The sequence below is a fragment of the Calidris pugnax genome, unplaced genomic scaffold, assembly GCF_001431845.1.
Source record: "Calidris pugnax isolate Ruff unplaced genomic scaffold, ASM143184v1 scaffold71, whole genome shotgun sequence".
NCBI lineage: Eukaryota > Metazoa > Chordata > Aves > Charadriiformes > Scolopacidae > Calidris > Calidris pugnax.
The window spans coordinates 3481033-3497848 of NW_015090882.1; the positions used below are offsets into that span (position 1 = coordinate 3481033).

The 16816-nt window shown below is 43.3% G+C and overlaps 1 protein-coding gene across 1 annotated transcript in view; it reads right to left on the reverse strand.

Annotated features, from left to right (window-relative positions):
• Positions 1-16816, reverse strand: part of LOC106890881 (E3 ubiquitin-protein ligase HECW1-like) — a 47164-nt gene continuing 30348 nt past the window's right edge. Inside the window, exons 4-6 of the mRNA XM_014946969.1 lie at positions 15684-15798; positions 14242-14440; positions 1-5119 (exon numbers count right to left, since the gene is read on the reverse strand). Coding sequence (XP_014802455.1) covers positions 5008-5119; positions 14242-14440; positions 15684-15798 — 426 coding nt within the window. The 3' untranslated portion in view covers positions 1-5007. The remainder of the gene's footprint in view (positions 5120-14241; positions 14441-15683; positions 15799-16816) is intronic.

Below are 16816 nucleotides of genomic sequence, written 5' to 3' on the forward strand. Positions count from 1 at the left end.
TGCCATAACAAAGTGATTTTATTGACATTCCTCTATAGTGATATGGTTGAATAGAAAGCACAGCCTGAGTATCATGTGACATTTTTCTGTCAATATAAGCAAAATCAGTCCAATAAGGAGGACCTTTCCTGCCATTGACTTTATGTAGTCTTTAACAAAAACCATAACAGACATTTCTGTTAGATAAATCGGAAGCTGCAGGGAATTTGGCTAATGGTACAATATTTACTATACCTAGTATCTACTATCTACAGGCATCTGTTTTGCTACGAGAACAAAGGAACTACATGACTCACTAGAGAGAAAGTAACAATCCAATCTTTTGGACCTTGTGATAACTGGAAAACCTATCCCGGATTTAGTATATTGCAGTCATTTTTTTTTTTTTTTCTTTTAATAACGAACACTGAGGTACAGCAAGAATAATTATAATAAAAAAGCACCGCATTTATTGTAGAAAGATCTGTTGGTCTGCATTTGACTGAAAGTGTTTAATCTTGACTGGGAAGCCCTATTAGTAATACTATGGAGACAGGGCAAATAATTATTTCAACAGAAATTAAACAAATCTCCAGTCAAATTTGTCCTTCTGGAATTCCTTGAACTGTCACAGGATTAATAGCGAAGGATGAGTTTAACTTGTCCTCTGTGCGTGTATATTTTAGCTTATTTCTTATTTGATTTTTCATGCCCAAATCCAGTATCCTACCGTTTTCCACTAGAGGTATGTCAGCTATTTGTTACAGTGAAACCAGAACAACGAAACACAAACCCACCAAACACCCCCCCATCCCCACAGGCTGGCTCTCAGACTAGACTACGCACTCACACCTTAGCTACAGTTCATTGAAAAAAGTTCATTGGCACTTGAGCAAACTGGGCGAAAAAAAAAAAGTCCTCCGTGTCAAACCTGTACAAAAAGCTCATGATTTCTCCATTAGATGTTAGGTGTAGTTTGGACCACTCTCTTCTTGCCCTGTGTCCACATGACTGAAGCTGAACACTCACCTAACGTGCTGAAGTGAGACTGCATTTGTAAGGTTTAGACCTGATGCCATGAACAGTAAGGTACGGCTGTTTGTACTGGATCCAGTCTTGCATAGCTTATGTGGTTGAACAGTCGGTGAGACAACTTCAAGGTGGAAGACCTACTGATGATTTAAAATACCTGGTTTCCTTCTCGTATTTTTAGCTTAACACTAGTCTGGCAACAGGATTTCGTCAACATTTCCCTCTACCGTTAACACCGTCACAACAGTCACTTTGAGAAAGATATGGGCCCTCTGAAACCAAAAGTACAAATTACCACTATTCATTGCTCCTATCAAACACTGCAAATCGCAAAAGCTGTGATTGCCTATTCCATTTTTCACTTGCATTTTCAAATCTATTGATGTTGATCTCGTATCTTAATCTGGCCACCGTCACGTTTAAAGGGAACTGAGGTAAAGGAGCCGAACAGGTTATTTCCCTGTAGATCTGCCCTATGGAATATCTTCTAGTCTTTTCTGTGGGAAAACAATGAAACCAGAAATTCTGTAATTAACAGTCAGTGTTTTTACAAATGAAAATGCAGACCTGGGGAGAGCACAGCTGACCATATGAGTGAGTAACAGCATTTGAATCGAAAGGTGAACAAGGAAGGGTATATGCCTTGCATATGCATAACTACAACAACAAAGTCAATTAATTGCATAATGGGCAGGTTAAATAACAGGGCAAGGGAGACGGGTTCCTCCCTCCCTCCTGTTAGCACCATTCACTGCCTCACTGACTCCAACATTACGGTGCCACTTAGATGCATGGCTTCCCCTTCACTCCAGGCTGGGACCAGGTTCAGCCCATGGTATGATGCAATGAACAGAGAAAGGCATTGTGATCTGGGTACCCTAGGGATGCTGTCGGTGTTTGGTAGGGCATTTGGGAGGAGAGAGGGATAGGACTGGAATGAGAGAATGCAAGAAAAACAGAGTATGGCGGTTTTTTTCTCTTCATGAAAATAGTCGTCTTCCTCTATTCCTGGCTCTAGAGCAAAAAAAAACCAAACCCTGCAAGGAAATCTGCGTGACCTGGTTACTTTGATGTCATCACCATCACCTAAGAAAGCAACCGTTTGAAAATACTAGGCTGTGCGCTTGAAAGACAGCTTGGACTAAGGATTTTGATGGGAAGTAGCCAGCTCTGCTGTACGTTTCCCAGAGCAGGAACACACAAGGTGCTTGAGATGGCACCCACCAACCACGGAGATGCCTCACAGCTGATCTAGCTTAGAGTGTGGCTAGTGCCAGAACACGTCGTGGGGAGGAATTTCAGGGGAAAGCCTTCCTTCTTTCAATCAGTCGGGTTTGATGCTGTCTCTGAAATACAAACATCTTTTATTATGCTACAAAAAATAGTTTCACTTTTTCTTAATAAAATATAGTTTTTAAATACTTAAAAAAATTTAACTATACAGTATTGTCAAGATTGGATTTTTTTTTTTTTTAACTTTTTTAGTAATGTTAATGAGACAGCTCTTGATGCCCTATTTTCCTTGGCCAAAGATGGACAAACCAGTTGGCTACTTCTCTTTCTTCTATTGCTAGAAGGCACCCAACATTTGACATAGCGCAGGTAACTGTGTGACATCACCACCAGGAATAAAAGCAGGAACTATACAGGAATCACTGGATTTTAGGGCCCAGTGGTGAAGAGGCAGAAATTACATACATTGGAAGATTTCGTTGGTCGGTCTCTCCTGGTGTGACTCGCTCCGGTGTAATTCATGTGCAGGTGACAGACACTTTTGAGAAAAAAAAAAGTTAAGGTTTCCGTCTCTACTGTGGGGCTGGTCATGTTGGATAGATGCCTGAGAGCTTGTTTGTGGAAATAATGAGCATCATTTTCGGTGTCTGGTACAATGAAGTGGCCTGTAGCTGCAGCCTCCATCTGCAACTGTAATATGAATACTCAATAAGAACAATAATATGTACTATAAAATAGATCCTTGGTAAAAGCCATACAGTAAATCGCTATAAAAGTGGCTGCAATGTCACAGAAACTGAATGCACGGAGCCATTTAAATATCCCAAATATTTTATATATCATTAGCAAAAGCTGAGAGTTCTGCTCAGAAACATGTTTCTGGGTCCATCACCTTTCAAATACCTATTGACCTAAGAATTAAAGCAGGAAAATGATCTAAAACTCTCCAAACGCAGTTTTTCAAGTGTGATGAGTTTCTGTATAGCCACCATAAAAATACGTGGGGAAGCAGGGTCCAATTCTTTTCTCTGGAGAGAAAACTTACGGGAATTAGATGTGTCAGACAATGAACTGATCTCCCAATTTTTCAGTTTTATGAAGCACCGCTAACACAAAACTGCCAGTAACAAGCCCCCGAGGGGGTGTGGTATTTCACGTGAGCTGCTAGACACTGCGATGTTAACTTCTCACTTACCTTCACTCACCCTTCACAAGTCTCTCACTTCGTATTTCATGCATCCTTTAACACACTGAGCATCAGAAGTAAAGACACTTTGTATTTCCTTTTCCCAGTTAAGACAAACACTTTCAATCTGAGATTAGTCTTAGAATACAAGGGCAGCAAAGATTAATACATCGGAAATAATGAGAGCCGTGTGGTTGGTTGTAACAGCCTCAGCACAATCCATCCAAAGATGTTTTCCTTTCATTCTCTGGCTTCAGACTTGGAATGCAAAGTCCACCAAGCAAAGAGGGCTCTGTCTGCAGCAACAAGAGCTAGATCTCTGGTTTAGTGGTACCCAATTTCACTGCAGGGCCTTTGGGCTTACTCCAAGAGGAAGTACAACAAATACTTAAAGAGAGTTACAATCCCCTTCAGCCCTCACAAGCACCCTCATTCACTGCAGCTTCTCATTTAATAGACCCTAGACTAAAACCTTCTGTCTACAACCACTCTTGAGGTTACGGAGATTTGCACTGAACAAGAAAAGAAAAATGACAAGAACTGAAAACCGCCCCCAGCAACCGTAGATTAGCCCAGCCTGATAGAAAATAAATGGCTTCTGACACAGGGGATGGGATTGTCTAGACTTCTCATTTGGAAAGGAGCATTTTAAACATCAGAAAACAAAGATCTGGTAAACAGAACCCAAGGGTATTCATAAGAGTAGAACATTCTTCTTATTTCCCCTTTTCCTTGTCATGTACAACACTAAGGTAAGGGAGCCTTGTCCTTTATGCTACATAAGACATCCTTCTTGAGTGTGCACAACCTTGTGCTTCTTGTGTGGTAAACATTACAATGGAGATGCCCCTCCCAATATCTCTGAAGTGCAAGTTCTCTCCAGTACTGGCAAGTAACAATCATAACAATCGCTGTTATGCTTTGCATTGCGTTACAGGTTGGTTTTTTTTTTTTAGTTTTTGAAGGTCTTATCTGCACCATGTATCTGGGCCAGTTCCAGCTGATGCAACTGACGTGGATCATGAGTTCGTATATAAAAAATTTCAGTTTTGCTCATAGGTGTCTCTCAGGTGGACAATACATAAAGGGAAAACAAGGATGGATGAAGATATATTTGACCAGCTCCTAGTACTGGATTCAACAGTTAAGAAGATGGGCTGTGAATTGATTTAGAAGATGTGGGCATATAAAAGCTTGGAATGCTTGATGAGGTTTTTTTTTTATTTTTTAATCAACGTAGGTGGAAGTAAACATTTATTAACATTTGGTCAAGTGTAGTGTAACTTGCATTTGTATTTTCATTGTTATTAATGGAGGTATGTAGAGATATACAGAAACCTTGAGACAGTTGTTTTTCTATTGCATACAGACTAGCAGTCCATTGGAAACAGAGGATGAAAGCATGAAGGTTAGATCTTAGAGGGCGGCAGTTCTTCATGCACAGCTTTTGTCAATCTTGATTTTTGTTTGTTTGTTTTGTTTTCAAAAATAAAAACACGGGAAACCAAGATCAAATGATGGTGGACAGGAAAGGTGACATCATCAGCCAGAAAAACACCAGAAGTGCCTGAACCCCCTCATTCAAGTCCAAAGGTGCTAGTTTCTTCAACAGCTGTCAGCAGCTTTTCATAGAGCATAGAATACGAGGGGTAAGGTGGAAGATCCAAACGGTTGAAACACGTGTGTGCCCTGCAAAAGGAAAATATGCTAGATGTTAAGCTTAATCTAAATAACTTGAGAAAATAAGAACTGAGAAAATAAGCTCCTACTGAAACTCATGACATTCAAGTTCACTCAAGAGAAATAAAAAGAATTTCTAACTATTTAAGTAAAACTCAAATTCCATCAAAGTCCGAGGTACTGAAATGTATATGTACACACACATGAATATTTCAAATAGAAGACGTGAGTTTAGTATGAACATCATTCTCTACTATTCCTGTATCAGATGTTTCAGGGATCATACAGAGAATGCTGGAGGTCACTGAGGAGTTGGAGTCTAGGCCCTGATAGAAAACTCCACTAATTTTGGTTGCTTTGAGTTTTTTTTTAAAAAAAAGTGCAACTCATCTGTACATCCAACATGAGCACCAGTGGACGAGCATAACGTGATGAACTACACTGACAGAGCGGGCTCAGCATGTGTTTATAGGGAGGCAGAGCTGACTGGTAAAAGACCATTCAGGGATCTGCTAACTGAAGAAAGGAAGGCAAAAAAAAAAAAAGTGCAACTCATCTGTACATCCAACATGAGCAGCTACTATGTTTTGCACCAGTGGACGAGCATAACGTGATGGAACTACACTGACAGAGCGGGCTCAGCATGTGTTTATAGGGAGGCAGAGCTGACTGGTAAAAGACCATTCAGGGATCTGCTAACTGAAGAAAGGAAGGTTGCTGAAAATATTCCTGTAAGTCAGCTGTTGGCCATCTGCTGCAAGTCTGGCCTTTCCATGTTATTTATTTGTAGTAGCCAAGGCAAAAGCAAAATATTTTGTGCAGAGCAAGCTGCCAACTTGATGACCCTCTCCTTCCCCCGGGTCTATCGTTATATTTACCCCCAGTTGGCAGCACCTTCAAAAGCAGCCGCGGAGCGGGTTCCACGCCTGCCTCCACCTTGTTGCAGCTTTTCTGGTAGTGGTGATTACAGCCAGATGCAGGCTGCCCTTCACTCTGTGAGGTGCTACACAAACCTGGGGCAAAGAAACAGTCCCTGCCCCGACAGTTCATCCATTTCAACTGGCTGAAAAAAATGTAGAGCTCATTTGACAACTTGGGGGGGGGGGGGGGGGGGGGGAAGTTGGGGGGAGGGCACATTTTCATTGAAATTGTTTTATTCTTTTCACTCAGCTTGGAGTTTGACATGAAGATGATAGAAATACTTCTGTTTCATCTTACTCCCTGTGATAAACAAAAATACAGAAGGAATTGTAGCCTCAATGGCTAACAATCTCTACGCTTCTGGCCCCTAGTATTTTTAGAAGCCATGAAGTTGTTTTACCTTTAGCTTTTCTATCATCTCATACTTTAATTCAATTTTATTTCTTCAAAGCTGAAGCAGAAGACAGACAGAGCTGCCTTGGAGAAAGTATTTCAAACCGTTCTAGTTGTATCTCTCAGGCCACCCACAAAGTGAGAAAAACATCCTACTGGTAGATGGGCTGGCCTGAGACTTGCAGATACAGAGATTTATCAAGCACCAATGGTGAATCATTAAAAGCAATCAGGCAACTGAAATAGCCAGAGGCACGTAATCTTCACTGCATCACAGAATTTCAATTAGGAGAGCTTTTATCATCCTTTTCCCCCCTCTGAATGAAGATTTGTTAGCTGGTCACTCTCAGGGAGAGTGTACAATAAACACAGAATTTGTGGAAATGAGCTGGGAACACGTGAGTCGGTGAAAGAGGAAACATTAATAAAACCATTATTTAATATGTCTCTTGAAATTAAACGTGGCAGCTCATGTGTGTTATCCATGAGTAGCCCTGCACTGTTTACTGTTATCTCAGCAATCTTTGGCAGCGATGTTTTTACAACCCATTGCCAATATGTATCAACCACTGGGAGTTAATTAACTGAAGGATTCCCCTAGTCCATTCACAACCTGTTTCTCAGAAGCAAGACAGCACCATTCAGAGCCAGCTGGTCTGGAGGAGCTCAGCTGCCCAGCTCCAGAGCTGGGAGCAGAATAGTCATGGTGGCTCAGGTGTGGATTCAGCTAATAGAACTTTGCTGAACCTGATGTGATATCTCTGTAGGGTACTAAACCATGGCATGTTTAACTGTAGGAGACCACAGCATCTCGGACATGGCTGTCACATGTCCTCTTGTGTGGGGCAGATGTATCCACAGCCACTGATGCTGGTGTTTGCTTTCTGGCAGACAATCATCTTGACTGATCATTATCCATCTCCTTTCATACCTGGTTATGAAACAAGCTTGCAATGCTGTGGACTTTTAGTCATTCTTGACCTAGTCAAACTCAGACCAATTCATTTTCCTATTATGAGATTTACAGAAGTGGTCTCTTCCATAGAAAGTCTCAAGGAATTTATTGTGGAGAGAAACTATTACAAAAGAAAGGAAGCCAAAGTTAACATGTTTAGCAAAAAAAAAGCATTTTACCAAGAAACTCTTGGGGCCAGTCTTTTTTCAGTGGTGTCCAGGGACAGGACAAGAGGAAATGGGCACAAACTTGAACATCAGAAATTCCATCTCAACGTGAGGAGGAACTTCTTTCCTGTGAGGGTGGCAGAGCCCTGGAAGAGGCTGCCCAGGGAGGTGGTGGAGTCTCCTTCTCTGGAGACATTCAAACCCACCTGGACACGTTCCTGTGGGACCTGCTCTGGGTGGACCTGCTCTGACAGTGGGTTGGAGGAGATGATCTCCAGACGCCCCTTCCGACCCCATAGCATTCTGTGATTCTGTGTTCTCCAGATCAACAACTTTATAAAAAAAAAAATCCTTTCGCTCCAAAAAACTTCATCAAATAATAAATGAAAACTAAATTTTCAGGAGTACTATGGATGTGAGGGTTACACTTCTACCTACTTAAGGTGCAAAACACACTATATCACAAAGGGCAAAACCCGAGTTCAAATTCTGGTCTGTAATACTGATGTGGATCTACTGCAGCTCTGATGATGCCAGTGAAGCCCACTCAATCTTACAACAAGATAATTATGTGAAAATTGTCTGATATACATTCAGCAATGGGCCTAATTAGCTCTTTGCTGCAAAGGTCAGACGCAGCATCTACTTGTGTAACTGAACAATATATTCTGCTTCACCTGAAACAAGAGAGGATTGGCTGGGACTCGTTCTCATTCAGTGTTCCCTCTCTCCTCGGCGTTGCTGTGTGTAGCACCTTGCCTCTTGCAATTGAAAACCAAAACCTTTATTTTCCAAACCGGACTAAAGACAAATTGCTCAGTTTCTGGTCTGTTCTATCCCGTGCTGCGTGATACTGCAGCGCACAGGGCAATTAAGAGGCACGGATATTTGCCATAACATCCACCATTGCCTAACTCGGTGCCTTGTCCTCCAAAGAGGTGGGTTCCTCCTGAACTACAGTAAGCATAATCCAGGGGACACTTGGTGCACATCTTGGGGAGAAAACATTACATCAGCAGTGCAAGAAACAGTCAAAACAATGAGAAAAGTCTCTCTTCCCTTGATTAAGCCTCCTACCCCAAAAGCCTGCCGACATTTGAGAGGGTGTTCAGGGAGTGAGAGGTCTGGAATAAGAATTAGACTGCTAAGAGCTTTTATGGAAAGGATTCTGGCTTCTCTAGAAGAAAATGCAAGATAAAGTCTTGCAAATCAACTCTGACCCTCACATGCCCTCATCCTCCAGTAAGTAAAGCAGTAAACGGACCACTTAAAATTTGATTCTTCCTGGCAGTCTGTCTTTACTGCTCAAAGCAGTTTTGGTGGGGCTGAACCTTTAATTTTGCTCACTGTTACCAGTGCTGGGCTATTTCTTTTCTTTTATGAATTCTCTCTAAACATCGTAAGCTTTTAAAATCTTTGCATTCTTCTTTTCTTTGTCACTTCCTTTAATCCCCACAGCGATGAGAGTCCAAAGGCAGTAAGTGTGCACAGAACCCCCTCCTATCTTATTTATAGCTTGAACCTATCAACTGAAATAAGACTTGCATTCGAACATAACCGTGTCTGTCAGGCAGAAACCGAGCATTTCTCCTTTTTGCCTTGCTTTCTGTAGGTGAACCCACAAACCACTGTTTGATCAACCTCAGGACCCACAGGTATCAACTTTTGTTCCTTTTGTCTGTAAGGAGAAGCTGTCTGGGCACCCACTGCTTAATACATGACTGCAGAGTTGTAGATGGTATTTCTGTCGTATGTAGAAAAGAGGAAAGAGAGGAGGGACAGGAGATAAGGACCGATAAAAGACAGCAAAGCACTCGCACTCAGTCCACTGGGAAAGAAGGAAACCATGAGAACAAAGTTCTTTGTAGTCATACTCAATCGTTTTTTTAATTGCTGGATGGGATTCTGGGGTGATTAAATCCTTGATCATCTAATAGAGAGGGACAGAATTCCCTTACAAAAGATGAGATATTTACTAGCGTGGTAATCTTTATCATACATAAACGGCAGACGGTATGTAATCACTAACATTACTTTGCTGAATGAAAATCTCTTTTGATGAAAGGGTAGTTGCAGCTCAGCACCGATGGGGAAAGTGACCTCATTGAGTCAAAAGTGATTATTTGAATCACTGGGATACATGCCGAGGTCCTGCCTTAATTGATACTCCCACTGAAATAACCTTGGAGCTGACAGGAGTTTTGGCCAGGTGAGGAGCGCAACCAGGAGACGGGGCAGTGGCATTTGTATGCACTAAACAGTTTTCCAGGCTGAGGTTTTAAGAAGAGGGAACTGTTGTCTCTCCTATAGCTATAGTAGAAAACATTTCTAGTTCTCTGCACAGGTTTGGTTTGGTCCAGGAGAGCTGCTCCCACGATATCAGGTGAAGCTAGAAAGGCAGTGTCTGTTCATTAATGTTTGGTGGGGAACAAAGAATAAGTTCTTGCAAAAATGCTGCTAAAACTGGTTCTGTGTTAAATATCTGCATGACCTAGGAAAGGTGAAGAGAAGCTTCCTGCTTCAGAAGAGGCTGTAGCTGGAAGAATTCTCCATCCATCCCTACTTAAGCAACCAGTTACAAGAAGTAAAATACACAACTCCTTTATTTTGGGAGAAAGTTTTGCATAATAGATAGGGAGAGTTAAACTCAACCTTGATGAGCAACTGGTTGAACCTGTTCCCCTTCAGTGTTATTTCAGTTGACAAGTTCCATCAGTTTGGGAGGAACCAGGCTGCAGATTTACACTGACAGATGTGTAAATCGGGCAGTCCTTTTGGAATCTGCTTTAGGGTCATCGTCTAGAGATCTGGGATTAGAGCAGCATCGCGGAGCTGTATAGTACTTTGATTTTATAACGGGTGTGGACTAAAATATAGATGGGAATAACGTGTCTGGTACACACGTACACTCCAGAAATAAACCACTGCTGTAACCTAACACTTAGTTCTCTTACATGAACATGTTACACCACCATTACCCTGTTCCTGGAGGGGAACTGGTCCTGGGGAACAGGTGCACCAATTTAGAATGAAGTTACCAGATTCTCAGCCTTCCTGAAAAAGCCTTACTTATCCTCAGTGCTTTCAAGAAGTGCTCTAGGTGTTATGTATTAGAGGTTACACTTCAAAAAGTGTTGCATTTTAGAAATTTACACCATGCTGCTTTTCTGGGAATGCCACGCTGCTGTTGCAAATGCAAAAGCACGGCTGGTTTTAGGTGTTTTCACATCTTTGCTCGCTGTAAGCAAATGGCAGTGGCACAGTCCATTGCTGAAGTGCAAGGACAATATGTAAGGAAGAGCCACCTAACTAACTACTTCAGGTGTCTGGAGCAGGAGTGAGAAAATGAAGAGTCCTGGACTCTCCTGATAGAGCTAAAACTCATCTCAGGACTTTGTAAAAAGAGCTGAAAACCCAAAGGCCAGACTAACCTCTCCCCAGTGCCCCACCATCCACCTGGATGTCGGAAAGCCAAACACAGCAGCTTTATGCAAGCTCCCAAAACACCTCTCACAGCATTGTCTTTATTGAGTCAGGGCCTAAGAACGAAGGGCAGTAATTAAGAGGTGCAATCCACACCCGAGCACGTAAACGACTAAATCTGATCATTGCTAAGACATGAGAAAGCTGGTTGGTTTTTTCCCTAGGACTTTGAAAACGTGGAGCAAGGGTAACTCTCACTGTGAGGCTGTAGGAATTGTTAGGAGGACAAGGGAATTTTTGTGGTTTATTTTAAACAGCTAAAGTTAGTTACACTCATATTGTATCACAGGGGCCAAAAGGCCTAAGGGATCTGACATATGACCTTTTTTTTTAGTCTCCAAAGCTAAGTAAATATGTAAGTAAATCTAAATAAACATGAGCAATCCATAATCAGGCATTTAAAAAAAAAGTTTCAAATAACATTTCTTTAGTTGCTTAACTAAGGATTTAGGGAGCCTCTAGGTTTAGCCTGTGTGTTTTATGTATTTCTTAACACTGTGTATACTTGGCAGCACCCCATAATTTTATAAAAATGCAGGTAGTAATTCACAGTGCTCAAGCTGTGTTTATTCCCCCTGAGCAAGTGTTGTTTCTCTTTCCCCTGGCTAAAATGAAGGCAGAGCTCTAAGACTTCTAAAAGGCGCTAACAACTTTCACCTGGAAAAGAGGCCTCTTTTGGGGAGAGCAACAAGTTTGGTGATCGGCCCGGCAAACCTAGGAGTCCTTCATGTGAATATCTCGGGGCTAAGTGAATCTAGGGCATAAGTGATGCCTAGGTTCACAAAGAAAGTTAAGCAGAGCAGAAAGAGGCCAATTACCTTTTCAGGACTCGATGGGTCAGCCCAGGGCATTTTCCCTGCACGCGCCAAGGTCCACCCTCCCCTCTCGCCCCTTCCCATCCCAGCAGGAGCGCGGGGAGCTCCGCAGAAACGCTGCGCCCGTCTGTGAGTTCCATCTGCTGCCTGGCTGCAGGCAGGAACGCCCTCGGTCAGCTCTGAAACCCTTACTAGAACCAGACTACATATATAGGAGGACATGGATCTGTTGGAACGGGTCCAGCGGAGGGCCACGAGGATGATCAGAGGGATGGAGCACCTCTGCTGTGAAGACACCTCTCCTATGAAGCACCTCTCCTATGAAGACAGGCTGAGAGAGCTGGGGTTTTTCAGCCTGGAGAAGAGAAGGCTCCGGGGAGACCTTATAGCAGCCTTTCAGTACCTGAAAGGAGCCTACAGAAGAGCCGGAGAGGGACTCTTTACAAAGAAGAGTAGCGACAGGACAAGGGGCAATGGTTTTAAGCTGGTGGAGGGGAGATTTAGGTTAGATACTAGGAAGAAATGCTTTGCTGTGAGGGTGGTGAGACACTGGAACAGGTTGCCCAGAGAAGCTGTGGCTGCCCCATCCCTGGAGGGGTTCAAGGCCAGGCTGGATGGGGCTTGGAGCAACCTGGTCTGGTGGGAGGTGTCCCTGCCCAGGGCAGGGGGATTGGAACTAGATGATCTTTAAGGTCCTTTCCAACCCAAACCATTCTATGATTCCATGATTCTATGATATATATATATATATATATATATGCTGCAAAAGGAGGATCAGGCCTACGCCTACCAAGCTCTCGGGCTTTCTTTCCACATTGCTGGCTGCAGCTCGATATGCTGCAAAAGGAGGATCAGGTCTACGCCTACCAAGCTCTCAGGCTTTCTTTCCACATTGCTGGCTGCAGCTCAGAGGGCATGAATCATCTCACTGACCTTGCGTGTTTTCATCTGGTTTTAAGTCTCAGTGCCTACATCTAGCTTTTGTGAAGGCTCTAGTTCTCTTGTGTAGCTTCTGTGGAGTCTTTAGGGTGGATGGACATCAGTCAGAATGTACCAGGTGCGATTCATCTCAGCTATATTCAAAGCTCAGGTGAGTCAGAGGGCATGAATCATCTCACTGACCTTGCGTGTTTTCATCTGGTTTTAAGTCTCAGTGCCTACATCTAGCTTTTGTGAAGGCTCTAGTTCTCTTGTGTAGCTTCTGTGGAGTCTTTAGGGTGGATGGACATCAGTCAGAATGTACCAGGTGCGATTCATCTCAGCTATATTCAAAGCTCAGGTGAGATGAATTGTGCCTTAAAAACACAATTACTTCCCTTTTCCTGACTTTTGAGGGAGTCAGTGTAAGGGTAAAGTGCTGGAGCAGAACTCAAAGCGGAATGTCTCACTGGCTGTGCCATGGCTGTCTTGGGTGGCCTTAGGCAAGTCAGACCTCCCCTCTGTGCCCCAGTCCCTTCCTTCTGAAAAGGAAGATGACCCCTCCTTTGGGAAGCACCGTGAAGTCTGTTGGCTGTGTGTGACATTATGGCTCATTTGCTCCTGGCTGGCTGACTGAACTAGATGTAACAAATTGGGTATTATCACCACATGGGCTGAGATGAATTGTGCCTTAAAAACACAATTACTTCCCTTTTCCTGACTTTTGAGGGAGTCAGTGTAAGGGTAAAGTGCTGGAGCAGAACTCAAAGCGGAATGTCTCACTGGCTGTGCCATGGCTGTCTTGGGTGGCCTCAGGCAAGTCAGACCTCCCCTCTGTGCCCCAGTCCCTTCCTTCTGAAAAGGAAGATGACCCCTCCTTTGGGAAGCACCGTGAAGTCTGTTGGCTGTGTGTGACATTATGGCTCATTTGCTCCTGGCTGGCTGACTGAACTAGATGTAACAAATTGGGTATTATCACCTATCAACATGAAGTCCCTTTACTAAGCTTCCTCGTGATGAAAATGGGGAACCAGCAGAGCAAATGAAGGGATTACACTCAGGTCTCCGGCCAAAACTCAGAGACAGATTCTGGCTTTCATGGCTCTGTAAACTCACAAGTATTTTTACCAGTATTTTGAAAGTAAAGGGAACAGAATCAGCTGAGAGGCTCCTGCTGGACTGGATCTGTTCCAGAATCAAAATAAGAGAACCACGTTTGGACCTCTGGAAATCTTTATCTTGACCATTTTCCAAGATTCAAAGTAGCTTAAATTGAGCCTAAAAATCGAAAAGGCAGCAAAAGAAAACACTTTTTTTTTCCCCCTGAATGTAATTACAGAACAAACTGATAATAATCTCTTTGGCTGTTTAAGATGTCCATACTGTATTCATTACCTTTCACTGGCAGAGAGAGCAAAAGAAGTACCAGGCTCACCTTTCTCACAGCAATTCTCTTTTTATATCCTAGTTGGGACGTACCTTGGGAGGGAGGTGATTTTCCCCCATTTCTCTATACAGAAACGCCGTAGCCCGTTGCTGCCCCGGAGAGCCGCGAAGCCCTCGTACGGCACGCTCGATGTCCCCGTGACAAACTGCAACAACCGCAGTCTCTGCTCGTTGTTAAACCTCTCCACCGCTGCCCAGAACCACCGTATTACTATGTGGCCATCATGGTAACCTAAACCAAAAAGCAAGACAGAAATTAACATCACCTGCTCTAAGTGGGAAGTGCAACACTGAAATGTGTTCCCACTAGCACGGGGCAGTGTATCTCATTCTTGATGAGCAGTCCTGGCTGGGGATACCATCATATTATTAACTCATTTGAAACCCTGAAACTCAAATATATATATATATTTGAGTCGTGTTGGCCCTTCACAAATCCCTTGGCAAGAACCAGGGCTACCTGCATGAGGTATAAAAGACCTATTGTGAAATGCCACACAGTGTGAGTCCTAATGACTTCACTATTTCTGGTTCCCAACTAAATTCTCTTTTGGATTGCAATAGCGTTTGACATATGGGAAGGAGTTTGCTACCGCAAGCCCTTCCCTGGCAAACTTCCCACCTGAGGGGCTCTGGGCCTTGGTTTGTGCTAGGGAAAGCCAGCATCAACCCAGGCTGAATCTGTTTCAATAGCTCAACAGAAAAAAAGGAGGAGAATAACTTGGGGGACTAGCTGTGCTTGTGGTAAGCTGTGTAAGGTAACACAAAGGCTGGGCAGTGAGCAGCCAAAACTTAAACCTTGTATTTTAGGGGAGAATACGTGAACCTCAGGGACTTTCCTTTTGTAGTGCAAAACTGGTGGATTTCACATTTATCCATCATCCAAGACAGCCTGGATAAATCATGCTCAGCGTTTAAAGCAAAACCAGGCCAAGCATTAGAGGAGAAAGGGGAAAAAATCCATCTTGACATAGTTCAGGCTGAGGGGATGGTTAAGCAATATCTGTATTTTGTTCAAGTGTAGTTGGGAACCATGAAATTCGGCTCTTGAATTCAGCCAAGAGGGCTTGTGATACTACTTTCAGTGAGGCCAGGAGTTCATTCACAGTCATCTGAGTAAGTAACTTTTAGATCTAATACTGCAAATCCTTTTCAGTCCCGTTAAGTCGGTAGGAATTGAGCGGGTAAAATCTGGCTAAGAAGTAGCAGAATCAATTTCAGTATTATTACGTCTGTTGATCCAAACCCCACACCTTATTTTAATTCACGAATTATTCTTCACAAAAACTTCCTGAACAAAATGTAGCATTTCCCTCAGGAAAGGGAGAAGGAAAAGATGGACCAAAAGATGGACTTCTTTCATGTTTTAGGCTGAAAACAGTAAAAAGAAAGAGAGAAGGAAAAGATGGACCAAGTCTTTCATGTTTTAGGCTGAAAACAGTAAAAATATGAGTAAGCATCAGCAGGCAGTTTACCTCCACGGTATTCCGTGTTGTTACGCCAGTCATTAAGATCTATTTCTGCAGTGCCAGCTATAACCAGCTCCAGTTCTCTGGCATCGAAAACAGAGACAAGCCTGGAGTCTACAACCTGGAACAAAAAACACTGGTAAGCAGGGTTTCAGGCTGGAAACAAAGCAGATGCCACATCTCTGATGGCCAGCTCTTTATTCTGAAGAAGTCTGCATGCTGACAGCTAACTTCCACTCCTCTGCTGATAAATCTCTGCTCCTCTCCAGGGATACTGCTGATGTTTTGAGCTGCGAGCAATGATGACACACGAGATCTGACCAGAATGAAACAATGGAAGTGACAGGACATATTCTGTGCGGAACATTGTTCATTGAATGATTCTTCATTCTTCACTCTGACAAGTGATTTTGATAGTCAAAGGCTGGATTTGTAACGTGGACCATTTATTTAATATTTGTTTTGCATTGGAATTTGATTACAACTGTGTAGGAGTGCCCTCAGGTCTTCAGCCACCAAAGATGCAGCTGAGGTTCACTTGAATGATGTGAAACCTTAAAGCTCTAACGGTATTCGCAGGGAGAAAAAGCCAGTGAACCATATGCAAACTTTAGGGAACTGTAGGGAGTCGCTCAGCCAACCCCTTTCTACACCAAAGGGCTGACCACGTCTGTTCAGCTACAAAGCACCCTCACTGGCTGTAATGTCAGCGCACGGCTGCTCAGAGCCCTCAGTTACCAGGACTATTCTGTGTGTCCATTATCTGCTGTTCCATTTGCCAGGGTGGCCATTCTTTCAATTAATTTCCCTCCACAACAGAGCCCTCAACTTCTACTTGCATTACAGCTTCCAGGGCAAGATACTTTCCAGTACCTGAAGGGACTACAGGAGAGATGGGGAGGGACTCTTTGCCAGGAAGTGCAGTGACAGGACAAGGGGTAACGGTTTTAAAGTGGAAGAGGGGAGATTCAGATTGGATACCAGAAAGAAATTCTTTGCTGTGAGGGTGGTGAGACACTGGAAGAGGTTGCCCAGAGAAGCTGTGGCTGCCCCATCCCTGGAGGGGTTCAAGGCCAGGCTGGATGGGGCTTGGAGCAACCTGGTCTGGTGGGAGGTGTCCCTGCCCAGGGCAGGGGGGT